This window comes from Trachurus japonicus, chromosome 2 (assembly GCF_045865225.1).
Source record: "Trachurus japonicus isolate A0001 chromosome 2, Traja_1.0".
Classification (NCBI taxonomy): domain Eukaryota; kingdom Metazoa; phylum Chordata; class Actinopteri; order Carangiformes; family Carangidae; genus Trachurus; species Trachurus japonicus.
This window is the reverse complement of record NC_140908.1, coordinates 7428744-7451752: the sequence shown is the minus strand read 5'-3', so window position 1 is coordinate 7451752 and position 23009 is coordinate 7428744. Positions and strand designations below refer to the sequence as shown.

The window sequence follows — 23009 nt, the reverse complement described above, 5'->3', positions numbered from 1 at the left end:
CTTAAATAACATCTGGAGCCTCTGCTGCTCTGGATACCGAGACGCAACTGTTCAGAATTAGAGACAAAAAACAAGGGCTTTAACTGGGAGATGACAGTAAACAGAAAACACTCAGAGACAAGCAGCAAACCTGTCGGCTTAAACCTGCATCTGTCACCTGAAGCTAACACAAGTCTGACTTTACAGTGAATACAGTTCTGTGTCTCTAATGAGTAGCCAGCCTCAGGTAGTAATGACTGTGATCAAGACTTTCCCCAGGCCTGTCAGGGGGAGGAGGAGTGTGTGGGTGTAAGAGAGTGTGTGTGTATAGCTAATAAGTCTTTCTTGGCTAAGCATGGACATGGTGTCTCTTGGACAGCAGGTTAACTGGACTTTACTTCCCAGTCAAAGTTGTGTGTGTGTGTGAGAGTGTGTGAATAGTATCCTAGTATCCTAGTGTTTCTGCCGATCTTTAAACAAACACACATCACTCCTCCTCTCCACATCTCTGGGAACAAACTCCTCCTTACAGGTCACGTCCACCAACACAGACCTGATCAGAATAAACTCTTCACTTCAACATGACAAGTCAATCTCTCTGCTGTTTGGTAATTGGTCCTCACGCTGTAATTCACCATAATGCCCCGGAGCTACAACTCCTCTGCAGGGTGTCGGCCTGTTCCGCTTGTGTTGAACCAATCAGGCAAAAACAAATTTTTCTTTTATCTTATCATGAATAAAACAAACTAGAATGGATAAATGGATACTCTATAATTAGCTAATGAGTTGTCGTTTCATTTTATGTTTTGAATTGATTACACTGAAACTAAATCTGCCCTCTCGGGGTGCTGTCTGGTAACACTTTATGGCTTCATAGATTAAATTCCTCCTTTCAGAGACCTCACAAGCTTTACAATCAAAGCCTTGCAAGTGTAATAATTGATTCTCGTCTGCATAAAAAGAAAATCAATGCTAAATTACATGGAGCAGAAAATCACTGTTGCTCTCACTCTACAGTTTTATCTCAAATTTTTTAAATTGAAAAGCCCATTAAGATGCATTGAACTGCATAAAAACATTCAACTTACTGGAAAAAGAATGTGTGCAATGAAAGTTTTGTTAGCAAAGCAGTATTGTACAACCTTTAGAAGATTCAAAAAGAAGCATTTGAAACGACGCCTGTGCTAAACAGCCAGAATGACATCTTATGTCCGTCAGTAAACATCGTCAGTCGTATTTCATCTCTTGAGTTGACGAGCTACACGCTGGGCTCCGACTTCCACGCAGCTGAAAGCTGCTCAGATCTAGTTGCTGGCAGGTTCAGTGACCAGCATTTGTTCCAATAAAGCAACAGCTACACCTGAGGGCAGATTGGAGGCTCTGACATTTCAGTTACAACTCTACTGGGCCACAGTATCACAGACTCAAATCCCCCCCCCCCCCTCTCTCTCTCCAGCTCCCCGTCACCGCTCAGGCCTCTCTGTTCTGATCACGTCCTGATATGATTGTGATGGGTTGCATTAATGAATGATGTCCTTTGCTACACACAGTGAAGTTCTGTATGTTTCTGTTTCATTTCATCGTGGTGGGTCTGAAGTTATCAGAGTACATGATGCCTGACTGGTTGGGACCACATACACTGGTTAATTTCATTGCGAAACATTCTCATTATTTCCGTTACTTTAACCCCACTCATCAAAACAACATGTGAATATTCATGAAAGCAAAACTTTTTAATAAGTCATGTTTTATAAAAACTGTATAAGTTGTAGCTCAGGGCTGTATTGGTGCTTGATGAATAATTCATTTATGCATCAGACATCAGTAAATATCACTCTGTAAGAAGATTAATAGCTGATCTGATACTGATCTATGAAGCATAAATAGAAAGAAGTCACTACTAACAATGCCATAAGCAACAACGGATATGACTTATTATGAAGTGTGTTCATTTTCTAAGTTACTGACTTGTTGAAAAAGTCTGTCAGTGTGTGTTGACGCGAGAGTTAAAATCTGGGGAAGAAGTACCTCTAAGTAGTCTTGTGTCATCCTGGAAATGATCATTGGTGAAACCTAAACATAGATATTTACATTCAAAGTGTGATCAAAAGATTTAGAGAGAAGCATAAAAAAAGCACAGTTCTGTCAATGTGGGGACATGGCTCTGGCATAAACTGTGTTTCTCTACTGGTGATCCACTGGCGGTTGTGAATCGGTAATGGCGCTGAACAGTTTATTCCAGTTTAATATGGGACATGTAGCATAAAAAAGACAAGGAAAAGGCTTTTATTTTGGCGGAAGGAGTTCAGCCGAGTCCTACAGTTGCTGTTAAAAATACACTAGTTATATAAGAAATCTGTCATTGAGGTGAGGAACTTGACACATCCAGCATAACAATCCAGGAGTAACACGTCACATATCAGCCGCTCAGGAGAAGGATTGTTGACACGTGCTGAAACCCCAAATGGCCAAACTGTGTTTATCTATAGCTGTGGATTATACTTCATTATATTGACTGAGATGCTAATGCGTTCCCAGTGGGAGCTAATGTTTATACGTAGACACAGTGAGCTGTGTCACTGGGCTGCAGTAGTGGCAGACACACTTTAGATTCCTCTCAGTCCTTGCATTTTTATGCCATTTTTCCCATATTACATCAGTCCCCCCGCATCGAGCACATAATCACAGCAAGGGATTCGGTTTATAATCTTGGCACAATGCCACTGAAGAGGAGCATAATTAGTAATGGCGGTATGTGCAGGAAGACAGGCAGATGCAAGTATTCAAATGGAGGCTAATAACATAATGATATTATCAAACTCATCTGTGTGATGAGTTAATCAAAGATAAGCATGGGGCATGGTGAGAGGCTCCATTAGAAATATACTGTAGCAAAACATGCATTAATATCCATGCATAAAGAGCTTTTTCATTTGTACATTACACAGCAGCATGCAGAGGTAGAGTCTGTATGGAGCTGGATCAAGAACATGGACTAATAATAATAGGGCTGCTTCCTTCCACTAATTATGCTGCATATGTATTATTCCTCCCACAGGCCTTACATAGTGTGGATAATGCCCTTCAAATATATAATATATAGTATAATAAAGAGACAAATGGTAAATCCAGACCCTTTCCAGACCTCTGGTGAGTATTTGTAAGGCCAAGTGTTCTGTTTTTTTCTGAAAGAACAGGTCAGACTGCAGGAACTGACGTCAGCTTTTGTTACAGATTAGCTGCTGTACATTTTGAAAATCTCAGAGCAATTTGGAATTAGTTGATTAAACCCTGTGGAGGGAGAAGTATTTAAAAAAAAATGCTGCATTAAAAACTTCTTCACTGAAAGGAGAGTGGGTAAACTATCATCTCCATAATTTACTGAGATGACGAAAGTGAGCCCACTCATCCAGGAGTTGTGTTAGCGGTGTATTATTTTACTGCATTATGTGCAGGCAGAATTTAAATTTTTCATCTCGTGGAGGTGGAGCACATTTTGCCTTGTTTATTTACTTCTGAACAGCATGATCCATGATCCATAACAATGTTCCATATTTATAGGAGGAGAAGATGAATTATAAATAACAACCGGTAACTTAAGGTGGAACTTGTGACCATAAGTGCAAAGTTAATTTACATAAAGTAGAGAACAGAATATCCCCATTACAGTAAGATGTGAGGTTAGAGTAGCATACATAGAAATAAAGGTTGGCACATCACTTGAGTGAATATACTTTTGTTACTTTCTGCCACTGGTAAATTCTTAAGCAAACTCCAAGTGACAGTCTGTTCAGATTCACGAGGATTATCTGTCATCTGGAGCATCTTTCTTGGAAAAGCAGAGTGCTGCTATTATCAGAACTATATGTACTTATCCTTAAGGTTTCCATTTTCTTGGTATTACAATCATCAAAACTATTATGTTTCTTACAGCATAGTAAGAGCACTGTAGTACTCTTATTATGATGTAAACCCTCCTTGAGCAGTCACTTGGACAACAGGTTTGTTAAGCATTGCATTGGGGTGACGTTGGTTGGACGAGCCCCGACAGCCCAGTCAGATCTATTTATACTACACCTTCTCATAGAAATGGATGCTATTTAACTGTAACAAAACATTCAGTTATCAAATGCCATTACTTAAACTATCTTCACCGTGTTTCCATTACAAATAGCTGTCTAATCTAACTACTTATCAATTACTTTAACTGCTGGTTCACTTCTCTGCACCTTAACTAGTTTCCTTGTAATCTTAATTACAGCACATGAGACCAGACGCTCCAGACGCTGCTATGCTGTTCCTTAGCTTTATCTGTGGAAGGCCTTTGCTGGTCGATACTCTGTCGAGTCTACAGTATGCAGCATTAAAGACCAGCTAGGAACAAGACAGCAGTGTTTTTTCTTTGCTTTGTTATTGCAGCAATGTGTGTGCTTCCTAACTGTGGAAGTAGCCCCCTGACATATGAGCAGCTCTGCTTTTAGGACTGCAATACTTTAAAGAGGTTAAGGAACTGTTGATATGATGTCTGCATTACCACTAAGTGCACAATGAGCAGCGAATGATAAGTGGGGGCTTGTCCCCAGAAATAATCCAACATATTGACATTCTGGTTTTGGTTTCCTTATATTCTCCTCAAATCTACATGCCTCCTTTCAGCTTACTGATCCACTTTAGCTCAGCCAGTGGTTAAAAAGATGTAATATCTAAATGATCAAATTAAATCAACAATGGTCTTACGGGTTACGCCACAACACAAATGCAAAACAGAAAACAACAAACAAGCCATATCACCACTGCACTGACAACACGAGCAACACCAAGTGACAAAACATTCGACACAACTTGACATCGCCGTGAGAGAGAGAGCTTACTTCCTGTGGGGATCAAGTCCCTGTCTGGAATGAAGAGTTTATACCCATAATGCTTCTCCAGCACGTCGGGGAGGATCTCCAGGGCAAAGCGCTCCTCCTCTCGGGTCTCCTGGCTCCACTGGTCCGGGTCCACTTTGGTGTAGGACAGGTACGCGTCGTAGTCCTTGTTGTCTGTGGGAGAGAAATGTCACAGGTCCTTTTATCCACCAGATAATTCAGCCGAGTCTGTTAGCAGAGTTTTATTGCCCTCAGACCCCTCAAACAGACCTTTTCATTTGGTTTTATAAGCCCTGCTATCAGGCAGGTACGTAGAGAGAAAATAAAGCCTTGGTTTCATCAAACTGAATAAAAGCCAGTCTGTTCCCTTGCATACTAACATTGCTTCTTGTATGGATATTATAAAGCTCCCAAAACCACTTTGCTTCAATTAAATGTGTGTATGTTTTACAATGTTTCCTGCTTTGGTCAGCAAAGTTCCTCCCTGCTGTACTCCTGATGCTCGCTATCCATTTTCACACTGCTCTACAGAGAGCTCAGTGGGAGACTTCAGTGAGGCAGGACGCCTCCATTACACTGACCTCTGAGCACTTCTGCCCATCTGAGTGCTTTTCATTACTGCTTTGTCCCCACTGATGAATTATGTTATGCCAGTAGCTGCTTTAGCTGCAAATTAGACTCCAGCCTGAGCTAAATGCCCAACACTGCCCGGCAGGTCAGAGCACGGTGGGGCTCCATCTCTCGTATGGAAACAATGATCGACGACAGATTTAAAGGGATTGAGTGGAAACATGAAAAGTGAGAAGAGTGATGATTCTTCTCAGGCTGGTGCAGCGAAGCAGGAGGGGGGGAGACATATCCCTAAACCCCCTATGCACACAGCCAGCCTGGTAGAGACAAGAACCTGCAGAGAGCTCTGACCCTAAATCCATCCAGCACCTTTGAAATGAAGTGGAACAGCAGCTGTGAGCAAAGTCTTATCGCCCACCATCAGGGCCTGACCTCACTAATGCTTGTGACTAAATGGTAGCAAATCCCTGCAGTCAGGTACCAGGGATCTTGAAGAATGACGAGTGGAGAAAGTCACGAATGAAGCCTCACAGTTTTGGTCAAATAATTAAAATGGTGGGAGATAAGCCAGGCACTGTGTCTTTTAATCTTTGCTAACTTTGATGAACTGTCTCTTTAAAATCAGGAATATTATCCTCTGCCAGCTGCAGTTTCCCAGCCATCTATCAGATACAATGCAAGTCATGTTTTGAGGTCACATTCATAAGAAATGAAAATATCAGATTCTATGTGTTTCTTTATTCACTGAAAGCCTCGTCTCTGTGTCACAAAGGGACAGTGGAATCAGAACTGGGACACTGAGCTGCAGTGTGAACACAGTCTTTGAGGTGAACTCATTAGAGACAGGAGCAAGGTTTGGATGCATGAGCTGCTGACTTCATTATGACTCCTTCATGGTGGAACAGGAGACATGAGGCCGTGTCTGACCTGTCAAGACACTGGAGATGATGCTGAGGATGAGATGTCAGGTCAAGAGGAGAAGAAGAAGATGGAGAGCACATGGGTTAAAGAGGAGGGAATATGGAATAAAATGTCAGTTCAGCATCTCATATATGCAGCATCTAAAACCCTCTCCATTTTCCATTTTCCACTTCTGCCTCTCTCTGGGTTTGAGCCTGTCAACAAGACTCACTCACATCCCAGTGGGTATAATCTTGATATTTGGCAAGTATTCACCACTCTTACATGACACCATGTAATTCATTTTACATTTTTTTTATAACATTCAATTTGTTTTACAACATCAGAGACATGAAAAAATAATTGAAATGTAACCTCATAATCACTTAGTATAACTAACTCTAAGGCTTGTATTCTACTTCGTGGTGACATAAATCTCCCTCTCTGTTTTTCTGCGCTAGCTTTTAGACAAAAGCTGTGTAGGCAGATCAAGGGCTATTTTAGTGGAGCTGATTCACTCGTTTGTAGAGAGAGAAAGAGAAAGGAGGGGGAGGGAGAGGGTGAATCTCTAAGGAGGAATGACCCTCTCCTTGCATCTTGAGGAGTGACTAGTGAGGTGTATCTGTGCAGCACACCTCCATGACCACATCCGACACCTTGTGCTCCTCTGTCCCACAGGCCGAGTGCAAAGGCATCGACTTGTCTGATGCTCACTGCATGCAGTGGTGGTAGTGGTGATGGTGGGGGGTAATATATGCAGATGTGAATAGAGAGCCCACAGTTAGATTGTGAACTCTTGAACTTACGCTGGAGAGCAGCAAGAGAGTTGGAGGCGTAATCTCTGGGATATCTCTGGGCTCCATTACATTTAATGGAGAGTAGATTGGAACGTAACACACATACTTAACTCTGGAGCTACAAAAGCACATGGGGCGGACTGCTAATGAGCAACAGAGCATTTTTTTTATACATACCATTTTGTTTTCCATAATTTAATTTACCCTGAAGAATATGGGTTTGCATCAGACAGTGGAAGGTAGACTATCCATGAGATGCAGTAATCGAATTTTGTTTTAAAACATAGTTTGGATCTTGGTGCATTGCTTGAATACAGTTTGATTTTCTGGGCTCTGACTTCATATATTTACACATTTCCGCAAATACACTCAGTTGCTAGTTTATATATACTGTGTATATATAAACAATGCTGCAAATCCAAGACAGTGCAACTTTATGTCTTGGTGTACTAATAGTAGGGAGGGACATTGTGCATGTACTTTATGTTTAATTAGACATAATGCAGATATGTATATTTGCATATCAAAATAGGAAAAATTAAAATGAAGAATATCACAGCTAGTTAACCTTGCTAGGAAAGGGATATAAAGGTTACTTTAAGTTATCCCTGAATGTGTGATTGTTAGCAGAATCAGATTTTTTATTAGATTTGAGAGATGAATATGAATTCATTTGAACATAAAGCGTCTTTATTTTCATCTGTGACATCTCACCCACTCAGAGTTGATGTGGTGAAACTGTAACTCTCCATTTGTCTTATTTTTCTAACAATATCACTGTGGAAAATGGAGACACCACTTGACCCCCTGATTACAAACGAGCCTCCACGTGATGCTTACCTCTGCATCTTAAACGTGCAAATGAAGCGGGGTGCGTGATGTGAAACTCACAACGCTCAGTCCTGCAGAAGAACACCCAACACAGACGCAGCCTCATAATTCCACGCCGCACTGACAACACTGACATTCGTATTTATGGCAGAGCGTTGATGAGTTCCCACCTCCTTGACAAGCTTGCTCGGCTGTTGTCATCATGAAGACTATTATTGATTCCACTGACACCCACACAATGTGACAACTGAGTGGTCTTTAACTAAATTGCGCTGCTGACAAATAGCTGACAGTCCATCCTATTGTTACATAAAGCCTACAATTGTACATCTGGCAGAAGAGGCAGGCAGGTGTTCAATTAGTACTTTGCGAGGCCACAATGAGACACACCACTTTCTTGGCAGAGTTACGCTGGAGCAAAATAAAAAAAACAACAACAACATTTCTGTGCATCCAACACACTGGCTTAAGGGCTTTATTGATGAAAAATGTGTGTGTGCAACTATAACTTATATGCAGCTACTTCTCCCTGTCAGTGCAGTGGTTACCATAGAGATGGGATCTCAGTTAACCACCTCCTGCCATTGCTCAGTGACTGTTTTATCTCCACTCGACTGGCAACCATTTTCAGCTTGGCTCCCGTTTACTTCTTTGTACTTTGCTGTTCCCGTCCTCTACGCCGGCCTATCCACGTTCTACAGCAAACTGTCACTGGTGCTCCGACGCTTTAAGGAGCAGCGGTGTGCGTGCGTGCACACTGAAGAAAGTGTGCGTGCCAGAGGTGGCAGTGAAGTGCTCTAATTGACTGTGGCGTGGAGGAAAGTATCAGGGGTCTCCTGAGAGCTCTAGAGGCAGCGTGCTGTGTCTTATTGAACCTGATCCCCTTTATACTGGAGAACAAATTGAAAATCTGTTTCTCTCTCCAAGCACTCGCTCGGGTGGCACAATTAAAGGAGACAATTGCTGTTTGGCATTAAGTTCAAGGCTCCACATTTTTTTTCTTCCCTTTCTTAACACAACCGTCTCTGGGCCATCCATTATGGCGAAGCTTAGCTTTCTGAGGCCGGAAGCCCAACGCAGCCAGAGGTAATGACTTTGACTGAAATGTCTGATGTAGCAGCCATCACAGTTACCCAGAGCCAGGAGTGTAGGAGGAGAGGAGAGGGGCACTGAATACTTTTTTACCTTTCAACACTCATAACTCTCTTGCTGTCTCTCCTTCCTCTGCATACAGTCCCTCAGCCTCTCCGAACTAATCTCATTCCCCCTGAATTCATTGCAGCGCTGGTGCTTCAGAGACTCATTACAGGGGAATCAAATTAAAACTTGCTCCTTGTCTTAGTTTGATGCATTCTTGAACCAAGACTCATCCACTAGGCCCAATCGGAGGGTTTTTTTTTTTTTTTTTACTGCTGATGGGAGTCAGTGCTGCTGTCTAGTATGGGGACTGTGTTTTGATTTGCGTTCACTCTTGCTCATGCACTGTTTTCCTTAATGCACTGGTTCTGTTCATTGTCAGAAATGTGTGTTTTAAATGTATTTCAGAGATGGCTTTATGATGGAGTTTGCTTTGGTTAGTCAAAAAAATAAAAATCCATTTCCTAAAACCTTTTTCAGTAACTCAGGATAATGGGCTTTAAGTTACAGAGATCAACAGCAAGAGCAATTCAACTTCCCCCTTCAACAATAGGGTAATTGTACCACTTAGGTTGTGTTTTGACCGAGATTAGTGCTGCATCAAAAACCACAGCCTCCCTGTTTCACTGTTTACTGTGTTATCTTCACAACAGAAGATAAAACCACTGTCGTTGTGAAAACTTCCCAGAGCTTTAAAATCCTGTATTGTAGTACCTGAATGACTGATAATCCTTTCAAATGATGGTTTGATTATTTCAATAGGATGCATGGATGCGGTCGAGCAAACTTATTATTATTATTTTTTATTTTTTACTGAATCAATGTGGCCTGGGGAAAGTCTGAGAAACTGATGACAGGCATGATGGGCATATGTGATGATAAAAATACACAACAACCTGGAAATATAGTAAAATACATCACAAGGTGCAACAGCATTCACAGTGTTGCGGTGATCAAGGCTACATTTTTCTTTTAAGTCTAAACTCGGCAACTTTGCTCCCGTTTCAGGCTCCAAAACGCAGCGAGAGGAGAGACTGTTTGAAAATCCAAACTTCATTACCCAGAAGTCATGCATTGTGATGTCAGGGTACAACACCCAGCATGAACATTTTTACAAAGCCGCTTCGTGATTAGTTTTTACGAGGATGCAAATGTGAGAAGAAAGGGAGCCACATCAAAGATTGTTGACTTGTTAGCTGCAGTTACGGAGACAGTTTACACAACAATTTGCATAAAATTTTTGACTTAGTGTTTCTCTTGGGTTGAGAGGATTCCCTGAAATTGACAACAGAATTTTATGAGTTAGAAACTATGGGAGGCTCCTCTGTTGCAGCCACTGTGTCATTTGCAGTGATAAAACAGATGTATATTTACATAAAAATAGTGCCACATGCAGCTTCAAGATATGAAAAATAGCCTAGGTGTTTTCTGAGTAAAAATAAATGTGTGCAAAGCAGCACTGATACTGCTCAGGTTTGGGATTTGGGATTTAATCCCTACAGAGGAAAGACAGGCTGCTTTCACAGCAGTGGAGGATGCTTTAGAAATCCTCCACCAAACAGCAAACACTGTGCTATCTCAGATTATGGGAGGTTATTATATAATGCTGTAAAGTAAATTATGTCTGGCACTTTATCTCATCTTACCTCCATCTATATCCTCGCTGCCAAAGTGGTTCCTGTAGAAGAGCATGAGCTCGATCCTGTAGCACTTGTACAGCGTCACCAGACAGATGAGCAGCATCAGGATGGCTCCCAGACCTCCGGCCAGCTCCACCGTGTACATGAGCTCTGCTGTTGTGTTGAAAACACAGTGACAGGAAGGAAGACACAGAGAGAACGTTTTAATGTCACTTAGAAAAGAGGCACTGTGGGACAGCTGAACTCATACCAGATGAGTGAAGTGTGGAAAAGGGCATCTGCAGACATGTAAACTTCTTCAGCCATTGATTACACATTTACTGCAAAATGTCAGATTTGCATTATTCATGATCTATTTCTAGTTTTTTAGGATTAGATTTTTCTTTAATGAAACTGGCTTTAAATCATTTAACTACATTTTCATTGTCATTTTTATCTTTTGAATCAGATATCTGATTCTGTGAGACTACGTTTTACACTCTTAAAATTCCACTTCAACTCAACAAGTGGTACAGTGTCAAGTCATAACCTCCTCCTTTATTGTCTCTCTCTCTCCTCTTGTGCACACACAGCCTGGCTCCACATCTACAGAAATCAGATTGACTTTGAGCTAAATCCAACCACAGTCCATCAGTACTTGAGAAATAAAGCACGATTCAGTCATGATGGATAAGATGTATCAGCTACTGTTACAAGAGTCTACATTGTAAAATGACTTCAGCGTAGCGCCACATTTGTTTGAAAATGGCTTTTAATCATTTCCCATGACTGAATTCATCCACTCTCTGTATGTATCAGTTTTTCTTGCTTTCCTTCTGCATTTTTCCTCATTACTTATTTTGTCAGTGCAGCTGGATTGTATCCAGGTGACATATCGCTCCCACTGGAATGAAAGTACAGCCACTTCTATACCTGTCACTTAATGCCTCTTGGCTTGATTGGATAATAAAAAACTCAGACTGAGGCGAGCGGAGCAACAACAGCTTGTGACAGATCAGACTGCCACACTTATGAAGATCGGTTACATGTGTGTACTGCTGCAGAGAGGTGCGAGGTGAGCACAAGCTCCCGGCTGTTAGCTCAACTGTCTGTTCGTTGACAGATCGAAGTGATCCACTCTCCTGGCCATCTGTCATCACTGCAGCCTGACGAGAACTCATGAAAAAGCGTCAGTAGAAGCTGAATTCACAGGCCTACTGGACTTCACTGTTGATATTTCAGGTTGAAGCTGTGAATTGCACTGTTTTTAAGAAGGTCCACAGGACGGAGAGATTCTGTGGAGGCCAGACTACTGGAGTTATTCAGCAGGGTGAGAGGTGATTTTTCACACCACAGGACAATGGACTCCACCATTAGCCTCCATGGTCTAGTACCTTGCCTTGAAAATCAAGTCGTTTACTTTATCTTTTCATGATCTTGTCTATTTTTCAAGGCTTTTCTTCCTTTCTTACAGTGTTTTCTATCAGAATGTCACTCCATCTTTTGCAGTTCTACATTTCCTCTTGGCTACGACTCACAAAATACCGGTGGTCAGCCTTCATTGGCTGACTAATGGACAACGGTAAAAGGCTGGACTTGCTGCAATGCCACGCGCACACATAAACATGGATGGAGAGGACTCGCGTGCATCACCATCCATCACGGCCGCCCATTTAACCTTGTTGGAGTGCGCAATGCCCATCCCACTGCAGCGGCCATCAGGCTGACAGCTCCCATGATAAAGGACGATGTTCTGGAGGGCTAACGAGCACGGCCTGCGCCGCTTCATCGTGTCTGTCCAGGCGACAACCTTCAGCAAAAACTCTCAGACAGAAAGACGGACACGTATGGAAACAAAACTGTAAGCAAAGTCATGGCAGCACGAAGGCAGGTTTCCCTCTTGAGCCTCTGACGTGCTCCTCTTGTCTGAGTTTCTCTCCCCTCAGCCTGAATTAGTTTGCTTTTCTAAAGGAGGTGCTGCGGCTAACAAGCACGGCAGGAAGCCACAACCAAGAAACTCCATTTCTGGCTTCCTAACAGTCCTCTCCACATCCACTCTGCCCTCCTGCCTCAGATATCTGGACAGTATAACGAGCCAGCTGCTCCTCAAGTAGCAGAGATTACAGTGGAGGAGGCCAATTCTTCTCTTCCTGGCATCCATATTGTAGCACCGCTGCAGTGGGACAGATTAAGACAAATTAGCTCCTGACGACTAGAAGGCAGGATTTGATGGAGCCACATGGCATCGGGCGATTCATCACCCTTCCTCTCCCTCTATTTCTGAATCTGTGTCTAGGGAAGGGCTTTTGAGAGAGAGGAAAAAGGCAGAGTAGGGGTTGGATGGTAAAATAAAAGAAAGGGAAGCAGGCGAGAAAGTGTGAAACCCCAGAATCCACATGTTATTATTTTTCAGCACATGAAGCTTCGTACTAGTCAGTGTTCTTGCTGCAGTTGTGAGAGAAATACAATATCTGAGTAGAAGTTACCATGGCAAAAAAGTTGGCCACAGGCAATTGGAGAATCACAACTTCTCAACTACAAGAAGTTTTACAAGGAATGTAAATAAGGACACATCTCCATGCTAAAATACATACAACTGAAGACATATTCTGATTGATGCTGCATCGTTCAAAGCATCTGCATGTGTGTGTGTGCATGGAAAAGGAGCAGAGGCGAGTAGGGAGGGACTACAGACATTCTCACGCTGAGCCGACCAAATTCACTTGGAGTGTCATGTGCCGCTTTCACAGCTTCAAGAGACAAGCGAGTAAAACTTTGACGCTTTTTTCAAAGCAGCGTAAACACCGACCGGCCTTGTACTGCACCGCAACACAGATGCAGCAAATAAAAACATGGAAACGGGTCAATTTCTTGTCGACCAGCCATCCTGCGAGGACCAGGCTAATCTTCTCCGGTTTATTCTGAGGTTCGACTGTGCAGCATTTGCTTTAATATAGCAAATAGAGGGAAACTGGGCTGCCATCAAAGCTGGATCCAAAGCTGCAAGCTTAAAAGAGAGGAAAAATATCTACTATGTAAATGTATTCAACACTGACAACTTTAAGGCTACACAGACCCCCCTTAGCCTCTCTAAAAAATGTAAAACTATATCACTTATATAACCACACTGAAACGTGTGCATCTGTATTAAAATCATCAAACAGCCTTCCTTTCCTCCACCTCTGTGAGGTGAAATCAAGAGGAAAAACCCAAAGATAAAATACCAGGGAGAAGGGGAGAGGGCAACAGAGGCTGGTGACGAAAGATGAGAGGATGTCTGAGAGTTCAGCGATCAAAGGAGGATTTGTGTGTGTGTGTGTGTTGGAGGAGGTCACTGCTAGACAGTTAAACAGCTTGTCTGCCATCATAACATCGAAGGCTGCCTCTCTCCCAAAAATGCTTTTTCCTTCTCTGCAAACTAATGCTTCCTCTGGCCGGTGTGGATGAATCGGCTCTCTGGACTATCTATAATACTGTGCCATTTTTTTCTTCCCCGAGGCAAGAAACAACTGGTCAATTCCCAGAATCCCACTAGTTGTTCTTCTTTGTACTCAGTAAATTGCTGCGAGCGAGTCACTCATTGTCAGAGCGAAGGCCTGTGGTATTAAATGGTGTTTTTCACCTCCAGAGCTGAAACAGCCCTATATTAAATATCAAGGCTTCCACACTGATCCCTTATATTCATGGTCAGAAAGATACTTAGAATAACACAACTTTCTTCATCTTTTGAGCTAATGTGTATGTGTGCTGGCCTCACCTTTCTTGGTGAGCTGGATGTTGGCTTGTCTCCGTCCGTTGCCATTCTCCACATAACAGGAGTAGTTGCCCAGATCGCTCTCTTCCAGAGAGTCGATGGTGAGAGAGATGGAAACCTCCTGCTCCCCTAGGTGCTCACGGATTGTCCTGCAGAGGGTGAGAGAGAGAGAAAACAGAGAAGATTGATAGTTGGCAATCACCTGAAGCTCAATATCAGCATAAACAATGACCTTGGGGTGGACTAACAGAGACACAGGAAGTGGAGAGTGTGGACTGCTACAGATTGAACAAATAAAACAATGAACTGAGCTCACAACACTGAAGCCCCTGTCAGGATCGGAGACATCAAGCCACTACATCACTTTGACAAGTGCAAAAATGTGTTTTCTGAGGTCACAGCGATCAAATCAGTTCATCTGAGGGTCCAAGAGAGTGTTTGTACCAATTCCAAAGAATTCCCTACAGGTATTTTTGAGATACTGAGTTCAAGAGAATGGGATTTATGCACCTGAAAACATAATACCACCAGAACTGAGGCATAAACACAACATCTGATGCTGCTGGCAAACGCAGCCGCATTATCATCCATCTGGAGCTGCCTTTGTGTCCAACTGCTGGGTGTCCATTACTGGTCCACACCTCCTAACCTCCTGCTCCTGAAAAAAAGCTTTAGTTTGACTCTTTAGCTGTTCAATGTTTATCTCTTTTCAGCAGAAAGCCCTTAACTTTGTATTTCTCTCTCTTTGTACCGGGCAGCAGCTTTTTCAAAGCTTTTAACCTGTTGGAGAAGAGGTCAAAGGCTCCAAAGAAGTGAAAGTGAGTAAAAGGGAGGAGATTGATGGTTGGTTGAAGTGGGTTTGTCATGATGAAAAACAGCTTTCATGGTCATTTTGTTCAAAAAATATTAATTACTGAAGCTTTAATTATGTAGTAATTAAAATTTGGGAAAGGACTTAGACACCACTGTTATCAAAAAATAAGTCAGCTGAAAAATACATTTGAAAACCCCTCCAGTACTGTAACACAATATGTAAATACATCAAAGGAGGGAACTGTCAGATTGTTAATATTCTCTCCAACTTTGGTCATTTACCTGAGAGTGAGCCAGGAATAATAGTCTGCTGCTTTCATTTCCCAGCCATTCATCTCGAGAAAAACATGCAGAAAGTAGTTGTCTCGCATGAAAAAGTAGATGTGGTTACAGCCGTTGGGAGCAATCTGCTTTGGACTCAGACAGGTCAGACAATACAGAGCTTTTGTGGAGCTGTGGAGTTGATGAAAGCAGGATTAACTATCTGAGCCAAAGATGAGTGTTGAACATGAAGTTGCCTCTGGTGGAGGGGAACCACCGGTTCTGATACAGCTGATACACATGTGAGCTCATGGTTGGCAAAATGAGGTCAACGTCAGTAAAGCTTTCACACCAACATGACTTCAAACATTTGCCCGAACACCTTTTTATTGACTTGAAGGTGTGGATCAAAGTAACCTCTCACAGTCTTTAAGAAACAAACAAAACTCAACTAAACTAAACATGTGTCTTAATTATTGGGCCACATATATATATATATACAGTACGTATATAATATGCAGGTATACCCTGTGACGCAGATTCAAAACAACAGTGTTAAATCAGATTTTTTGAATCGGTGTACCAAAAAATAAAAAATAAAAATAACAGAAGAGAAAAAAGTATTGAAAAAACTATGGAAAACAATAACTCTAGACTGCAGGCGGTCAAAAAGTCATAAGTCGAGAGTATTGACTCTTTAATAAAATATGGATTATTCTGAAAAACAAATGCCCCAGGGAAATTTGAGTTGTGTCTACAGTTTGCATCCTAGATTCATAAATCATGACCTTGGAGTTATAAACTTCTATCTGAGCCGAGTGCAACTCTGAGAAACTGTAACACAGTGTGACGTCCTCCAGGTATCATACCATTATATTGTACCTTTACACCTCTTTGAAATCATAAATATGCAGATAACCACAGAAGAGCGCTGGTTTGATTCCAAACTTTATAATCTGCTGCCATTGGTGGCAGCTTTTGAGTGCAGTTGATCAGTCAAGCAAAAGTGCAGAACAAAGGTGGGAGGTGACAGCGTGTAACTGACACGAAGCCAGCGTCATCTGAGTCGTGACAGATTTCTCCCATTTATAAAACTCCTTTGTTGACTCGCTAAGCCTTGATGTCTATTGGTTGTGACATGTTGGTACAGGGATAATGGTGCGACTGTCATGATGCACTTCACTGCTGACCTATCACAAAACATTTTGCCACCAGGGTTAGTGAGAGAAAAAAGAGCTCTTTTGACATTTTTGTTAAACAGAGCTCAGTCAACCAACAAAACACTAGAAGCCACCGCTCTATATAACCACAGTAACTGCACTGGAAGGACACTGTGACACTTAGATATCTTTTTTTCCTCACTGAACACTTGGCAGGGCGTTGTGTTAATTAGTAGAAGAAGATTTTTCCCAGCCTCCTCTTTATTATCAGTGTCTTTAAGGAGAGCATCATGGTGTAGCTAAGAGAAACATGACAAAGCTAAACACTCAAAATGTCAACGTGAACACTTTGTAACAACTTAGGTGCTCTTCTTTACAAGGAGCTTTAATAATCTGAGGTCAAAACTAAAGCTGTATCCAATTTAGAAATTAGACAGCATGGATTTTGTCAGTATACTATACAGGAATATGTTTAAAAAACCTTTCAAAAAGGTCAACTGGTTCTGATGATCTGTTTGTTTCAGAGCTGGAGCAAGCATTTCCATGAAGTATAAACGGAAGCTGCAGATGTATTGATTTAATTTGAGGTATGGATAAAAAGAACTCCTCTATTTGCTGTCAGCCTGTCAGAGGAGAGATAATATTGTCAGGACTAATTATGAGGACTTCTGTATTAACAAGAAAGCACTGCGAATCAATGCTAGGAGCTCTGTGAAACGAACTTCGACACAGCTGTGCTTTGACCTAAATGCTAACATCAGCATGCTAACATCTGCATCCCACTGGAGCTGACAATGACAATGCTACAGTAACATGATGCTCATCATGTGCAGTGTAATTATCACCTAAACAATCTTTATCATGCTTGATGCTGATATTGGAGACTAATGGGAACAATGTTGTTTTAATTACTCACACCAACATGGATTGGTAAACAGAGGATTGCATGTATCATTTCCTGAATAACAACATTTGTCCCTTCTGTGCTGTCTACATTGATTTTCTCATGCATATTTACAGACTTGAGCCTGGGTAACATTTGAAAACAAGCAGTTTGCACAGAATCAGAGGTGCTTATACCTGAATTAAACAGCCCCACTCAGGACTGAAAAGCCAGCTGTCACAGAGGAGGTTGACATGATACAATTTAAATGATTAAATAATGGGGATGACGGCACACATTTTCAGCCAGCCTCTTCAGGAAGACATTCTTGCACTCGGTTGTTCACATTAAGAATGACAGAAATAGTTATGCCCCCCCAAAAAAAACACTGGAGAGAAAAGTGTCATCTTGAATGAATGTGGAAATAAAACGAAATGTAATCAAGGTGTGGAAACAATTTCACACAAGGATGGAATGGTTTTTGTAATGATTAAGCATTTCCTGTCACACGTACAAAACCCCAGTTGTAATCATATTGGCTAAATAAACCCAATTATACTTAAAAAGTGTGGTTAAAGCATTTGTAACAAACTTCTGTGACCCAAAGAAAACAAAACAGAGGTAAATCTCTCCTGCTGGGCTGCTGTGCAAAAGCATGAATGATATATGTGCAGATAATCTTTTTAAGGTTGCGAAAATTGCCGCTATTTCAAACCTCTGTTTAATGATGCATGGAGCTAATAGTGTGAAAAGGTACAAGTGTCACTTGGGCATTCATCTACTGCCTGCAGCGGAGCTTCTGAATATAAAAACTCATCTAATGTTTGTTGATCAATGAAAAGGCTAAACAAATCAGATCGAGAAGTGTTGGGGAGTTAGAGACAAACTGCAACACACCCACTGCTGCCATGGTAATATCTTATATATCTTGTGTATCATATATTCCCTTCACAAGCTGCTGCTAATAATTGGTATCATACAGAGAAGAAACAACGCTCGCAGTGAAATTTTATGTTATTGACCATGCACAATAAAGAACCATTAGAGGTAATCTTTTGTAGTTACATGGACTGGTTGCTTTATAAAAACTAATTATGAAGGAGTAGTTTTTAAGATGATCATCTGCAGGGGAGCATGAAGGTGACTTTCTGGATTAAGGCTGGTGTTAGTATGTATGTGAGAGGGAAACAATTTGAGCCTTTTCTCCTAATTCCTGCGAGCTTTTCTAACACTCATCCTTCTCCATTGTGCAGCCAGTCAGCCAGAGACATGGGGCTCCACAAGGTTGGGATATAGATCCATGCTGATGGCTTTTTAAAGAGGTGGCACTCATGTGTGACTCAACATGGACTGAGCTGAAACACAGTCTTAGCAATGAAAAAAAAATCAATCTTTACAAAAAGACTCATCATAGTTAGTGAAAGTTTTGAGTGGGGTGTGTGTGTTTGTATATGGGTGAGGGAGATAAACAGGAGCAGGAGCGTGCGAAGCTGAAAAAGAGGAATCGTGAAGCATGAAGTCTCCCACACAAATATCTGGCAGGTGCTGTGTGTATACGTAAGTCAAGGGTTGTGGTAAGCTGCTGCTGTGTAACTGGAAGGAAATGAAAGTGCACCAGGATCCTTGACAGTGTAGCGAGGATACTGTTGCACCACAATGACTCACTGACAACACACTTCAGTGTCATCTTGACAAACATCTGTGAGTTTGAGTTTGGATTTGTTACTTTACTTTTTAAACAGTAAAACTAACAAAGATCTGCTGTCGATCCTTTGACCTAAAACCAGTTTCTTTACACAGACATGAGAGCAGAGGTTGTGAAAACCAGAGCCGGGGCGAGAGCAAGCAGCTCTGTGGCTGGAAGGCAGATTATTACAACATCATTATTCATTTCAAACCGAAACTAATAATCTGACATGAGTTTGAAGACTTTTACTGTACATGTACAGCAACACCTCCTGTGAACGTGCTGCAGCAGGATCACACAGCATCCCATCATCATCTCCAGGCACTGTGACATATCTGTCTCATACAGTCTCTCCCAGCAGCTTCAATGTGACACCTGAACTATTGAACTGCACCATGTTGTCATGGTGGTGGTGGTAAAACACTTTAATTTGCATTTCTTCTGACTGTATGTATTGTTAACAATGACAGATCTAAGCAGTAGCTTCCACTTTTCTGATACATTTTCTTTTTCTATCTGTTCCTAAGTATAGCGGACTGGTAAAATTAGCTCTCAATTAGCTCTGCTTTAAAACATCTGGCACAAAACATAAAAGCAATTTGACCATTTTTGCTGTGAGTACGAGCAGATTGATCACTAATGTGTGTATGCTAAACAGAGCCGCCCTAGTCCTCTTCAGTTATATGCCAAGTTAAGATAAACCTCTGCTGGTTACATCTTCATATTTATTGTGCAGACATGCGAGTGTGACTGATCCTCTCATCAAACTCTTGGCAAATATAAACAGCCAATAAACAGCCACTGAGATTCTGACTCCCACCCACTCCTGCACAGAGTTCCTCCATTAAACCATCAAATATCAAATGTTTAAACTTGAGTCGAGGCTCAGATGATTGTCAGTCTGTCTGAGTGTAAAATGCAGCACTAGTAGTCAGTGACAGACACTAAACATATCTGCAGGAGTGGTAATTAGTGTGAGAAAATAAACTTTACTCTTGAACTTCTGCTCAAAAAGGTGCTGCCTGCCCATGCACCAGACTTCCTCTGGTCTTCACCTCTGAGATCCACAGCCACAAAATTTTATATCAACTCTGAATCTCAGTGGTGAAACATTGTGCCAAAAGCTCCATTTCATGTATTAACAGGCAGTCCTTCAGGGAATACTCCTGTGTGATTAATTTCCATTTCAAAGCTAAAAGCTTGTGGAATGATGTCAGGGAGAGGGTTTGAGCTGGTGCACAATCAAATGGGAACAAAAAATAAAATAAATAAAAACATGCAGAGAGACAGAGTCACGCGGTGGCACACAACAAAAATAAGCACTTGAAAAACTTGAATGTGCGTGCATTGTCGGCACCCACTATATGCACACGAGCCTCTTCACTTACTGCCCATGAACACACAGAAACACAAAAGCTTTCTAAAGCTGCTCATGGTCACAGGTTTGATCTCTTGGCTTGTTACATCTTTTGACTACCATGTGAAAAGCAGGGTTTCTAACCGCATGTGACTCACTCCTAACTATTTTTTCCTTCTCATTATCATCATACCACCTACTCAAAGCCGCCACCTGCTGCCCCCTCCACCTACACCGCCCCCTCCTAAATCCTGTAGGCTCTAATTGGCCCGGTGTCCTTCACAACTGAGAGCTGGATGGCGCGTGCTAGCAGGCTAACACAGACATCTCCAAATGCCAGGTCACAGACTGGGCCGCTTGCTCTCCTCCCAGCCTTGTCATGCTGCTTACAGTTAACCTTTTCATTAGATGGCATTTGTCAACAACAGGGATTTTCTTGTTATATGTGGTTCGTCGAAGGAGTGTAGTGTGTATTTCACTGAGGACACACCTGCAGGAATATCTTACTGAACAAATAATCTATCTTTAAAAAATCGAGTATTTATGTAAATATTTAAGATACAGTATAATGCACATTTTTTTTCATTCTATCAAACCCTGTTTCATATTATTTATGTATGCCATTTGATGTATATTCATTAAGCACCTCTCCATACTGCTCTTTATTGTTTGTGCCTGGATTAAATTGCCTGAGAAAACTATAAACAATGGATGGATGTAACACAGCACTGTATCTCGCTGATATCAGCATCACTCTCCTCCACCTTTATCAGATGTATCACAGTTGTATTAAGTTACTGCTAATCAAATATTTCTAACTGCTGCTGCTTTGAATTAAAACCAATCAACTGGGAAATCACTGTGTGGCTTTTAATGTGAAGCAGTCACACGAAATGCTGTGCACTTGCACTTTAAACTGATACAGCAGCTGTTCTAGACTGGTATATTCCTGACAAAGTGTTTGCTGCAGAAAAAAATAAATACATGAGCTAGTTCATTCAAGGCAACAACCAACTTGTCTCTTTAAGATTTACTTTACCCACATTATAAACCTGGACATGAACATGGAGCCCTTTGAAACCAGAACACTGTTCCCGGGAACAACATTGCTGATAAAACTATATTACACAACTCCATTCACCGTCCTTGTAGATGACAGTTTTAAACATTGAAAAATACAACCCAGACTATTTGCATGGCTAGATGCCACTAAAGAAGGAGCAGTTCCTTACGATGTTGTTCGCTACACCCTCTTCCTCCGCTTTGATTTCTGAATGCCCCAGTGGCGTCAGCAGAGCAAAGAAACACATTCCTGAGGATTAAGAGTTTCCTCTTCACTGCTAAAACCCAATGACAGATTATTTGTTGCTCGTGTTTTTGTAACAACATCTGGGAGACCATGACAGCACCACTGCACAAATACAGAGAATTCACTTACTATATGTAAATTCTGAAGCAACACCTTTCTGTCAAGGTATTAATTTTGTATATTTGACTATTTTTATGTCGTATAATCCTCTTTTCTTCAGGAAGTCTCTCGTTTCTCTGATCATGATTAACCTGTCTGTATGAATATAATAATAGACTAAAGACTCCTCTCCTGATGTGGTCTGCTTATAAGAGATTATCTGAAAAGCTGTTTAGTCTAGCTTTGACTGACCTTCACTGCCCAATCATCTGCTCATCATGTTGAAAAAAAATGTGGGTGAGGAACAGACCAAAAGGGAAAACTGTGACCTTTTTCCATGTGGCCCATAATAACGCGAAGGTCAGATGAATGACAGTCACCCGCCATTCATCTGGGCCAGTTAATCAAATTTCTCACATGCAGATTTTGACCTATATACATGTCAATCACGTCAAGTCTGGACTGGTTTAATATGGAATGAGCCATCTCTACTGTATCCCATACATAACCCGATAATGTCATAAAAATTAGCGGTAAATAGGGTGTCGCCAGTGTAAGGTCTTCACTTTACACTGGTGACACCAGTGGTGGAGGTACGTTTTAATTTGCAGTGTGTTTATGGTGCATTTTAAATTTGTGAATAAAGTTATTCTGGATGAATTATTCTGTTCATGTGCCAGTGTTTCTGAGCTAAAGCCACACAATGTCCTCTTTCTCTGCTCGTTCCAAGACGACCTGAATATAATGCGAATCAAAACAAAGAACCACCCACCACTGACAGAAAACATCAGCTTGTCATTTAGTCAAATGCTCCGTGCCGAGTTGTAATAAACAGAAGTGATTTGTACAATGTCGCTGCTGTTGAACTTCTCAATACAAGTGCCAGCGTTTCAAATACAAACAAAAGAGCCAATTTGTTATTTGTTGCTGTAAATTCACTTAAAAGAAATGACCCCCTACAGCTGAGGAAAACAATATTTTTCTT

At 41.5% G+C, this 23009-nt stretch overlaps 1 protein-coding gene across 3 annotated transcripts in view; it reads right to left on the bottom strand.

Annotated features, from left to right (window-relative positions):
• Positions 1–23009, bottom strand: part of LOC146990694 (interleukin-1 receptor accessory protein-like 1) — a 248447-nt gene that overhangs the window by 4014 nt on the left and 221424 nt on the right. For 2 of the 3 annotated variants that reach the window (XM_085797382.1, XM_085797373.1), the window contains exons 8-11: positions 14459–14604; positions 10729–10875; positions 4851–5021; positions 2008–2052 (exon numbers count right to left, since the gene is read on the bottom strand). In XM_085797382.1, coding sequence (XP_085653508.1) covers positions 2008–2052; positions 4851–5021; positions 10729–10875; positions 14459–14604 — 509 coding nt within the window. The remainder of the gene's footprint in view (positions 1–2007; positions 2053–4850; positions 5022–10728; positions 10876–14458; positions 14605–23009) is intronic. The other variant, XM_085797390.1, reaches the window with a different exon arrangement.